The 12,733-nt window shown below is 37.8% G+C and overlaps 1 protein-coding gene across 1 annotated transcript; it reads left to right on the top strand.

Annotated features, from left to right (window-relative positions):
• The first annotated feature begins 485 nt into the window (after positions 1-485).
• LOC135769443 (uncharacterized) lies at positions 486-12,289 on the top strand. Its single transcript, XM_073815649.1, has 5 exons — positions 486-742; positions 4,456-4,526; positions 6,233-6,551; positions 11,142-11,344; positions 12,222-12,289. Exons 1-5 carry the CDS (start codon positions 561-563, stop codon positions 12,287-12,289), a joined length of 843 nt encoding a protein of 280 aa, XP_073671750.1. The 5' UTR covers positions 486-560.
• The last annotated feature ends 444 nt before the right edge of the window (positions 12,290-12,733 follow it).

The raw sequence follows: 12,733 nt of genomic DNA, 5'->3' as shown, positions 1-12,733 counted from the left end.
TAATAAAAGGAAAAATTTGAGTCTATTCACATTTTGCAGCTCCTGAATAACAAATTTTATACATTTTGTAAGTATTATATTTTATGTATAAAAACAGCTAATAGTATGTACAAAGATAATACAAACGTTAATGGATTATGTCAATAAAAATCTTTTTGTTTTTTTTTTGGTAACCTAAAATAGAGTAATATACAACGTATGTGCTCGAATAATGTAGCGCTGCGCAAACAGTTCGGCATATGACATCAGAGTGCCGCGAGAGCGATTAGAGAGCAGGCTGCTCTGTAAGCTTTCAATGTTTATCGCGATTTTCTGATGTTATTCGTTCTGCGCAGTGCCGCCAGACGTCGAACACAAGTATTCTGATTGGCTGAAAGTTTTCACGCATCTCTTCCATTCATGTCACTCATGGAGTCTGAACACCAGCTATTTTCAGCAGACAGACTGAAGAGATGGAGATGACGCCGTTACAATGAATGAATGAATCATGCACGAGTGATTTTCTCTCCGTTTCAGAAACGAAAGCTCATCAACTGAAAATTGATACGATTGGGAAAACAATGTCAGAAAAGAGGAGATTGTCATTGTGCATGTCTGGAAGTCTATTTATAGCCGTTATTTCACTCGCGATCGCAAACTCGTCATCAGTCAGTAATCAGATGTCAAATAATATTCAAACACGGAGCAAAGCACAGAGACACAGATCTCAGACCAGCACAAGGATACAGATAGATTTAAAAGGGTAAGTGTTTTATCTATAGTCATTATTTCACACAAAAATTACACATTGTACAACTGTGGTGTTTAAAAATGTATGCATATGTATGTAGGCCTATGTAGCCTACTGTATGTGAAATTAGGAATTTCATCAGCAAACCTGTGCATAATTTTTTAGATGATTATGCTTTATTAAAATAAAAAATTGAGCTTCATATATTTATATTATATAAATATATACGTTTTAGTAGTCCTGATGCTAGAGCTAAACCATAAACATAAAAAACAAGAAGACATACGTTTATTTTATTCCTTGCTTTATTTTGATTTTCTCCACATACACAAAGTACTTTAAGTCATAAAATTGCATACACCATTGGTTGATGTCAAATTTATGAGCTTATAACGCTTAATATGTATATAATACTTTTATTTATAGGATGTCCCTTATGTATACATTAGAAAGAGGTTGTATACATCTTTTAAGGTGTTTTGACTGTGATCCCAAGACTGATTCTTGTAAAAGAAGAAACGTCATGCTTTTAACCAGACATCAAACCCCCGACTTGTCCTGGTCTAAACTGTTGCCTTTTTGTCTCCATTTCGGGAAAGTGTTCCACATTTACAAGCAGATTACTGTATATGCTCCATTAGACAGCACATCACTTAACTTGGGCCAGACTCTCACCACTTTTATAAAGAATTATCATAACACCATTAAAACAGACTAATGTCTCATAATCTAGTTATGGGATTTGTAGCATCGAAGTACTGATTTCACATTGTTTTTAATCTTTGACACGATCTAACTCAGTCAATATTAAAAATATAAAAATTATAACACACAATGTTCTTTACTTATATGTAGAAAACAGTAAATCACAAAAAAATGACTTCAGCTTGTAATGACTTCAAACACTGGGTCACAAATGCTTCTCTAGACTTTGTCACCGGAAGTGTTGATCCTTCAAGCAATGAGAGGAATTCCTGATTATCCTGCAAAAGCTGAAACACAGTGACTGGTCTTTTTAAGCCAAAGCAGGAAATTACTTGCTTTCACAAATTCATATTGTTGGTGCGAAACATGCCATTGAACCATTGCAAAAGTTCATCATGGATGCACCACTGCTCTTTTGAAACAATCCCACCTCCTCTGGACCACATTGTGCCTACAGGTCAACCAAGGACATTGATTGTGGCCAAACGTGTCTGTTGTGGGGCAGCGGGGTTTTGCCGGGCGGTCGGGAGGATATAAGTACAGGCTGTGTGTAAAAGGAAAAGGAGGTGTTGTTGTGGAGTTCAGTAATGCGAACAGGCCAAACGCAGGTTAACAGTTCAGTTAACAGGCAAGTTTCAGAAACCGGCTCCTATTCAGAGCCCATCAACAGAGTCTTTGACACCTCAGAAATTTCAAAGGGGGACAGAAACACTATTATTTCCTTATTGATGGTGGTGCCATGCAAGTGGGAGCTTTGTGATAATCCAGCAGTAAATGCACATGTTTGACCTCGAGGATTGCAGTCAAAGCTTTATTGAAGTCTCTCTATGGCCCTCTGTTTTGGGATGCTAGGGGATAAAGTTGGGACCAAGAAGAAAACCGTAAACTTTTATTAGTTGTTTTTTTTTGATAGCACAAGAAAGTTAGGTTTATTTTTTTCTAATTCAAAAGGCTCATTTAGATTCTTTGTTTTAAAGACTGTGTTCGAGGTGCTTGTTTAACTTTTGGAAAGATGTGAAGTTGTTTGACATCTTAGAAATACTGGCTTCTTTATTTGCAGTCTTCTCACATAGGGAGAATAGAAAGTTGAATGTTGCCTGAAGGTCGAGTGAATGCAGCTGCAAAAACAGCTGGTAAAAACACATTTAATACATGAGATGATACCCAAAAGCCAACTTTAATTGTCCTTAAAATAAGTGCTATGCATGATAAATAATACTCTTCTAACCTTAATGCAAAAATGAAAATTATTTAAATGTTTTTCTATGTCTTTCTGTGGAACACAAAATTGGAAGTTTTGAATTCTCAAAAATGAAAAGCATCACAAAAGCATAAAAAATACAGAAAATTGTCCATGCTGTACCTGTATGACTTGTTCATTAGTCTATTCCAACAAGTTATTCATCCTTTGACATGCCTTACATAATATATATGCGACCCATTCAAGCTAAACTCTCATAATCTATTTATCATCAAAGTTTGCATTTAAAGCATCAATTTAGATTTCACTTAGAATTTGAATTAAATAAAACATATTTAATTATACAATGTATTGCTTTGTTAGTGGTCTTATTTTTTTGAGGTTTAATTACAGATAATTGTTGATAAATTAATGCATTTTATAAAATGTTTTAAAACTGATACTATCTCGCATCCCCCCCAAGGGAGGCCCACCCCCCCAGTTTGAGAACCATAGCTTTAATGGGATGTGCATAATGTCACTTCCCTCACAGCTATGTAAACATTGCTCAGGTCTAATCTGGAATGTATCATTTAGGTGTCGACTCCACATTAAAACCCAAACGGGATATAAAAGCTGACTGTAGCTTTCTATTCTGTCAGTTCAGGCATTTCCCTATTTGGGTCTAATGCGGGCCAAGTGAAGGGTCAAGGCCTAAATTTATGAGATTTATGAGACAGATAGGACGGTGTAAAAGAGCTCGATGTAAAGTGCTCAGTGTTACAAAGACGTTGTAGCACGGTTTCAGTTTAAGGATGAATAGATGCATATTAATGTTTCTGTAACAGACTCCTTTTGTTATGTGCATTGTGCACAGTCTGCGCTACTACTTAAGCTGGGTCTAATTTTATGTAAAAATATCTGCATCACTACTGTACTGTACTGTACTGTACACTACATCACCTATCTCTCTTTCGTACTTGAACACACAAGTAGGCCCAAACTGTAACTTACAAGCAAATCTCTCCCAATGTTTTTTAAAGGGTTCAGGTCCTCGGGGTTCTGCGTGCTGTTTATGCATACACTAAACATAACTTGAATTAACTTAATAAAATAACCCAGCATTGGGTCAAAAAGGGATAATTTATTGAAAATGTTTATTATTGATGCAACAATGAGTTAAAACAGCTCAGCATTGTGGCTGAAACAACCCAGCATAGGTTAATACAACCCAGATAACTCAGCAGTTTTTAGAGTGTAGCATTTCAAGCAAGTGATCAGGATGGTTAGTTGTGTGCTTATTGTCTTCACTCCCAGAAGCCAAAGACAAACAGATGTTGGGTATCTGAAGACTTTTAATCTGCCAAAGTTTACCTATCTGAGAAGTGCCGCGGCAGAGGCTGCCAACACCACTGTGGGAAACGCAATATTTCTCATGTGCCTGCGTGCAGAGGCCCAATGAGAGGGGCGTCCATAACACACTCACACCCCCTCTCGTTTTTATTCATTGCCGCTATTTGTCCAAGCTGAATACAACACGGGGTGAAGGGTCAGCTTAGACCCAAGCCTATTCACCCAGTCTAATGCATCTTAAGGGGCCCGGGGCCACGGATTGTAAGTCTTTTAAAGCTGTCCTTTCAGAGGTGTTTAAATCGCGATTAATGCCGGGCAGATTGATTCGGTGTGGAATCTGGAAAGCTGGAATAAAAGCGTCATATTTCTTAACTGTCCCTGTCAGTGTTTTTAAAAAAAGACTCATTGCTAGAGGGTTGGCCTTTTATTTTTTACTTATTATGTTTTTAATAACATGAAGTTTCACTTTCACTTACTCTCTCTGCAGACCCAACATTTGTGGCAGCAGGTGTTGCCTTTCATGGGTAGTCAACCCCAAGACCAGACAATGCACAAAACGTGAGTACGTTTTTAATCTTTTGATTCCAAAGAGTCGTCTATAATGTTTCTACAAATAAATACATACAGCTGTTAGAATTTCATCAGCTCAAATCCTTTAAAGGTGCACTGTGTATCTTTTTTAGGGATCTCTTGACAAAAATGCAATATAATCTACATAACTATATTATCCTGTTTTCGTTCTGTGCAGCTACCATAGTTTCTTTATGAGTTTCGAAAGGGATGAGTGAGCTGTGGACTGAGCCATTGGTTGCAATTCACAATCTTATCACTAGATGCCACAAAAAAATTACATAGTGGACCTTTAAAGCGTATCTGATGTTAATCTGGAGAACCTATAGAGTAGCATTACATCCTTCATATCCTCAAAGAGTCTTTAGTTTTATCGGATTTCTAAAAGACAGATCAGCTTTACCGATTCTTTCCGATAATGTACAAAAAATCTGGAAGGAAGAGTTACTAGCTGCGGGAGGAGCGAGTCACAAAGCATGCAACACTTTATACAAAACTGACTGGATAACTTATGATTCACTACATGTTCGTGTTGTTTATATAATATGCACTATATGATATATGATACGTATGGCTTACCCATAAAATGTCAGCTGGACCCGTATTCAAAAAAACTTTCCGAAACTTGTACGAACCCTGGCAAAGGCGCGGTAGAAGCGATTTTGACGCCTGAAACGTGGTTGGTGTGAACGCACCATAAGAAGTACCATTACAAACACTATTCCAGGAAATTTCTATAAACATATTTATATCGCTGTTCTTCAAATTGTTTTAGGTATTTCCATGATAATAAAGAATATTTTGAACAATTGTGTTTGACGAATGTCGCTTTTTTAATTATATTAAAGACATGTACAGTTGATTCATTTCAGTTTCAACAGGAAAAACATACATTTTGTTTTTAAACCTAGATGCCTAAACATTATAGCATTCCTCTTAAATAGGCCAACACTACTACTGTAGGCCAGTAGCAGGTTGAGGTCCCTTAAAGCAGCCTGATCTCTATAGCATAAATAATCCAGCTTTTTTCATGATAATCCTCACCTGGCTAATCCTTATGTCTGTAGATTTACACTTTAATAACTAACCCTTTGACCCAGGTGCCTTTAAAGAGCCAGTACAACTCAAACTTGTTTTACTTCTTGTTATCAGGGGAGACCAACCAGGAACACAGTCCCAGACTTTTTGATCCAAATTAGGGGGTGTGCACACAAAGGCATTTACACCTAAGACCGAGCAACGATAGTTGAAAAATTTTAACTTTGGGTGAAACGCTCATCTTGTCAATACCACTTCTCACTCGGTTGTCCAATCACAGTGGAGGAGGGGCGGGACAGATATCAAAACAACCAAACAAATGCATTGTTCAACGACTGATAAACAAAGCAGAAGTATCATAGCAATAAAGGTGCTCAACTGATAAAAGTACGGCAATGCAGTCACCTTTTCAGCTGCGTTTAAATGCTTTGGTGTAAACACCCCCTTAAATGTGGACAAAACTGACAGAAAAATGGTAAAAAAGAAAATGTGTGGTACATTTTGTCAGTTTTGCAGTTTTGTTCACTTTTTTCTAGATTAGTTGCAACAGTCCAGTTTGCAAAGCTGTGAAAATTAGCGGGAAAGCACAAAAAAAAACTGAGTAGACATTTTGCCAATGCAATAAATATTTTTTATTTGTCACTTTTTGTCACTAGCAAGATGTCATCCTCGATGCCATAATAAAGCAATTTGTCGTCGAACAAACATCTGTCAGTGTCGCCCGGGCTTTCACGGCCATCGATGTGAACATTCTAGCAGTTCTTCAGCGCCAAGCTCCTGGTTTGAGGCCCAGCTTGCTCCCACCATACCTTCAACAGCAGCCACATCAGCGTTCACTGCAGTTTCTACCATCACAACCACACCTGAGTCCACCACCACCCACCACAACATCTCTATGTTTGACTCAGACCGCGCTCCTAGAGATGCCAATCCAGATGTACGGAAGACGAACTCATTACACTGGGATCCACTTAAGTAAGTGAACTTAACACAGTACACGTGCATGAGCGTTTTAAACAGTAGTGTTGTAAATTTCTGATGTTATCCCTCCAGTTCAGATGATGGGTCTCCAAAGAATGCATTGATACAATATGTTAAATTGTTCTCTGATATCTACATAGAAGGTATTGGACTTTATTAAGTGCAAAAATGATCCAGAGACGGTTTTACTTGTCCATTTGCAACCCTAGGATTTTTTCCTTATGCTGCGTTTACACCAGCCGCGTTTGAGGTCCTTTTTATTCCTGTCTCTTTAGAAATAAGAACTTGTGTCGTATAGCTCCGGGTGACTGCTCACGGACAATATCAAGCGTTCCTTCGTGTTAAATGAGTGACTCCGGACAGGGCTGCCGCCACAGCAGCAAGCAGGCTCCTGATTGGTTAACGCCAAAGTTTAAATTTTTCAACTCGGGCGTCAGCCGCAAGTTCGCGTCAAACGCAAAATGCACAAAAAACACCATTCGCTCGTACCGCATGTACCGCGCCAAAGCTCAATTTGCGCCATTCATACGAACTAGACGCGCGAGACCTCCAGATGTGCGTCAACGCGTCTTCACATTGACCTAACATTGAAATCACTCGCGCTTGACGCCTCTACCGCGGCTGGTGTAAACGCAGCATCAGAATGGGATGGGCTTTTTATACCTTATTTGGAATGGTCATGAATAATAATATTGAGCTCTGCTCTGATTGGCTGTTTCACAGCGAGGCTCGCATTTAACAACATTGTAATTAATTTAATGTGTAATTTAATGTTGGGGCGATGTTGAAATTTGCCTTTTTTCCAGTGGTGTTTTGTTTGCACGAGGTTTACATAAGAAGGAGGATACAATCTCACAATATGTCATTACCATGTACAGAACACTTATTATTCATCCAAGCCGTAAATCTAGTTTTACATTCCACGACACATTTAACCCAATTTTCTAGTTGGGATTTTAAAAAAATGTTCAAAGATGATCCCTGTCAATGGAGCAGTACCATAAAAGGCCCTAATACGTACCATTTAGGTACAAATAGTATACATTTGGTACCAATATGTACCCCTGAGGTACTAATATGAACTCTTTAGGTGCAACAATGTATTTATTAAAAGGGTATTTCCCCAGTATAAAAAAATATGCAAAATAATGTGCCTCATACTGCAGAAATAGGATGGCAGTATGCTATTCTGAAATTCCTATATAATAAATCTAGTCATTTCACTTTTAAGGAATGCGGTACACATGGTCTGTTTACGTTAGAAGTCACATTAGACTGTAATAATATTGTTGAAATGAAATTGTTGTCTTTCTTTCTTTATTTATTGAAGCTTTAAATTAACACACGTAATCACTAACCGTCCTGCAGATGAAACACACATGGTAACTTTTGATGAAGAATATACTTTAAATTTGCCTAATGTTGATGGGTTGGTAAACATGATCATCATATGATTAATTTTCTCTTGATCTTACTGTATGACCTAAATGGACATACACACATTTTTATCAAAAAATACATTCTGTCTGTTACTTGATCTTGCCTACAGAGGGCATTGTTATACTCCATATTCACATGGTCTACTGTAAATTCCCACACTACTGTACCTCACTGCTAACATGCTGCAGCACAATACTTGCACACTATATACTATGCTCCTTTAAGTATTTTAATGTTTAGGCCTATACATTCTGTTTAATAAGTACACAGACTGTTGTAAAAAAAGTCAAATGAACATATATTTTTATGTTACTTTAATTTAACAAGTTACGTAAAACAATTTCAGCTAGTTTTTATAAGTTATGTCAACTTATCACAAGTCAAAAATGGTAGGCTGAATTGACTTGCATAACAAAGTTGTTTTAACTTCATTCTGCATTGGATTTACAGTGCAGCTGTAACAGTTGTATGCAATGATGTTAAGTACATTTTTCTCTCTATACAGCTAGAGTCCTTAAGTTACCCTTATCTTTTTACAGCTTGCTCTCCACCCTAATGCAAAAAAATCAAGCTATCACAAAAATCTCACTTAAAGTACTGCCAAAGCAAAAAAATCTGAGCAAGATGATGGACTGCTCACTGTTAAACTGACATATTAATTGTAATAAGCGGCAGATTCTGATTTAAAGATGTCTTTTGTGTTGTGTTGAGATGCGAAAGAACAAAGCATGATCTCGCTTTAAAGGTTTTAAGGAAAATATTATTTTTGGAGAGCCACACCTTATCTGATCTCAGATTGATTTGTCCTTTAGAAGTCTTTGGTATCCAATATGAAATGGATCTACTCGCTCTCAAAACAAGATAGAAATAAAGATAGAAAGAACATTGGCAGTTGTGGTTCATGGTTGTCCAGTTGGATCTTAGAGAAAATAGTCCAATGTGGTTTTTAAAATGAACTCATAATGTTAAACAAAAATGACAAGATGAATTTTTGTCTACAACCCAGTAATAATAGATTTTATTTGGATGTGTTCAGATTTAGGTTCTAAATCTTTTTTAGGCTGTGAAATAGTAAAACTCAACACCATGTGCCACTTTAAGAGCTTTACTGCCTGTTTTAAGTAGTTAAGACTCACTTGGACTTTGCCATGATCTCAACTGTTGAGCAGTTGAGTCCTCCTCCGATGTTAAGCTTGGGAAGGAAGGGCCTGGTCCCGTGGAAACAGTTTGCTCACAATAGACTATTGAAAGTCTCCGCTTCAGGGTCCGCTTCAGTGATCTACCTGACTGGAGAGTGTTGCTTACCCAGTGCTGACAGGCTTTGTTTTCCCACAATTTTAGCAGCTTTTGTAATATGACATTCATTGTACAGTATTAACAAGATTGCATGATAAGTTTTTTTGCATATCTCTATGCCAGGCAACTAATCCCAGAGGGAATAGTTGCAAAAACAGCCAAGTTCTGCTGTTTTTCCATGGCTTATCTGGATATGAATGCTTACTTTTGTCTGGTGTGAAAGGCATGCGGTCTATGTTTATCTTTTAGAATCCAAAAGAGGTTGTACCACAATACAGGAAGGTTTAAAAATGTCCCTTATAGAAAGTGTTTAGTAGACTTTTCCAAAAGCATATATTGTGTATTTGGTCTTGACTGAGGTTCAAAATAGGTCTCATTTTAAGATAAATTTCCCCAATTTGGTTTAGAGAGCACAGTGAAGAGATCCATGGTCTACATGCAAAATTATTAAATTGGAACTGCTTTGTCGTTATGTTATAATATAGGAAATCTCCAGGGCCGTGTATTAGGACCTTGCCAGTTGTCTTATGTCATGATTTTCTGTAAGGCCTTACTCACATCCTCTCCTGTGGCTAGGATGTGTGTTTACATTGTGTGTGTGACACTGACCGTGGCTGTGTGTTAAATTCATATGGCTTGTTTACTAATGGACTCTCATCAGCTTGTTTTTAAAGTGAGTTATGAGGAGAATGAGTTGACATTTTAGCGAGTAATAGTACAGAGCGGTTTCTTTTACTCTGCAATATGAAACTCCAGGGTGGTGTGTGTACCTGTGCCCATTAAATTTTGTATAAATATTCGAGGATGATGTCATTTGTAAAGTCAAAGCGCTCGCTGCTGTCATATTTTACTCAAACGCTGTCATGTTTACTTGATGAGTCACACTCTAAAAAACAAACGGTGCTATATAGCACCAAAACAGTTGCTTTGGATCGTAACGATAGAAGAACCATTTTTAGTGCCATATAGCACCGGTGAAGAACCAGTGAAGCACCAGTGAAGCACCTGTGTAGAACCATATAGTGCTATGTAGAACCATATGTGGTGCTATATGGCCCCTATATGGTTCTACACTGGTGCTTCACTGGTGCTTCACTGGTGCTTCACTGGTTCTTCACCGGTGCTATATGGCACTAAAATGGTTCTTCTATCGTTACGATCCAAAGCAATTGTTTTGGTGCTATATAGCACCGTTTGTTTTTTTAGAGTGCAGATGGTGGGTTTGGAGCAAGCTTGCAACATTTGGTTCGGCTTGGACATGCTGTTGTTCAGGAAACCACTGCAATGTGAGAAGAACATTGATTTCTTCATCTCTTGTGGTTGCTCTCATGTAATTTTAACCGGAGTTCTTTCAATTATATTAATGGACTGTAAAACCATGCACAATTGGAATTAAAAGCAGAAATTTTAGATGGCTTGAATGAGTTTTCAGTGTAACAAATGTCTAAATTCTTGGAGGGTCTTATTTTGAATGGATTTTTTAAAATTATGAATTAGAAGTATTATTTGTATATCATACATTCTTAATGTACCAAACCCCAGATGTCCTCTTTGTTCCTAATTCAAATTGAGATGCTCGTACATCATTTTATAATGTATAACACATGCCCTTTTATATAGATATGATGTCTTTTACAAAATGCTACTTTTACATTATCAGCTTAAACCTATAAGGTTCCTGTTTATCATTTGGATCATACACATAATGAAATCTTTCTATTTTTATAGATTTCCATTTGTTCTGACAGTGTTTTGATTTGGCACGTTTCCCTTTATTACACTCATATGTACAAACATGCACTGGTTTCATTCAAGGTTTACTGTATTCACTGTATGTTACTGTTTCAGGTTTAAGGAGGCTCAGTCAGGTATGTTGAAGAGGGCGCTTTATAGTGGAACCGTTGGGGAGAAGATCACAGGTCTTATACTGAAATATATTGAATCAGAGCGAAGCAAACTGCAGTCATTCTCTTCTACTGGAGCAACAACCCTGTCCAGCACAAAGACCTTTTACACTCAACGGGGTCATTACACCCTTATTTACACAGCAGGTCAGTCCACACGACATGAACAAATGTTAAAAAATCTTTTTTTTATGCATACACGAGTATAGTTCTTTTTACTCATACACGTGCGCTGAGTTTTGACGCATGCAACACATCCTCATCCCATGGCGTCAATATTTGACGCCACTTGACCATGCGTCAATATGTTACGCGGAGGGTATACACTTATGTAAATCTAACCCTAAACCGACGCGAAAATGGTAAGAAAATGGTACGAAAATAGGAAAGAGAATGCAACGGACTCAATAGTATTGAAGTCCCCAGTTCGTCAAAAAATGACGCGAAGGGTATACCCTCCGCGTAACATATTGACGCATGGTCAAGTGGCGTCAAATATTGACGCCATGGGATGAGGATGGGCTGACGCATGCACATTGCGACAACTTACAATACTTCTTGTGGCCTACATATCACATGCATACTTTCAAAAATTGTGTAAAGTATGAGCGCACCTCTGATGATGATAATTGCATCAGACGGACTATGCGCAGACCCTCACGTACGCGTAAAAAAGCACCATACTCCGGCCTTAATGCCAAAAAACACCTTATATTCCTCCCTAAATGAAATCTAAATTGTTTATCCTAGACAGCAATGCAATCATTTTGTTGTGGGAGTCTTTTGTTAAAGGCTTCTCATATTTTTCTGCTGACAAAAAGATCCCAGTAATCTCACCTGTGAATTTTCCTGTCTTAAACTATGCTCATATCTGCCAAGATACCAAAGTCTGTCAAAATTTTTCTCATGGTCAATAAACCTTTTAAAAAATTTGTAGAAAATAAATACAAGAAAAATGCTAATATGTAACATATAGATGATTATCAGTCATGTGACCTTTTACGTCATTCTGCCTTTTTTTCAGCAACTGCCATCATCATGAGTACCTACCGAGTACCAGGGTACCGAAAAGCATTGGCTAGCTTGCTATGATTTATGGATTTCTTATCTTTTGCTGTCTATGATTTTTACGGATGCAGGAAAGGGCTACGAAAAACAACATTTCACACCTCGACTGTCACGAAAAGAAAAGCTACTTAAAAAAAATATATTGGTTAGGGTGTGATGCCTACTCGATCCCCGATACGTTCTTCCAGCCGCTGTCCGCTGTTACCAAACTACCACTATTTCTACAACACTAACCCCTTGTTCAGACAGCCAGCGACGTTATCGCTGTGTGTCGCCTGTCTCTTTCAATGAGGCGTTTCTAAATCTGCTTGTCATAAACAAATGAGTACCATCCACGCCAGTAACTGACGAGAGAAGGATGACGTGAACTCCACTACTTTGTTTTCATTGGTAGTCGCTCCCGAAATTCGCTCGACATTTGCATAAAGTTAAACTTTTCGTAACTTTCTCGCATCGCTGGACACGCCC

This window comes from Paramisgurnus dabryanus, chromosome 9, assembly GCF_030506205.2.
Source record: "Paramisgurnus dabryanus chromosome 9, PD_genome_1.1, whole genome shotgun sequence".
In the NCBI taxonomy this organism is placed as follows: Eukaryota; Metazoa; Chordata; class Actinopteri; order Cypriniformes; family Cobitidae; genus Paramisgurnus; species Paramisgurnus dabryanus.
The sequence above is the reverse complement of the archived record's forward strand: the minus strand, read 5'-3'. Positions and strand labels throughout refer to the sequence as shown.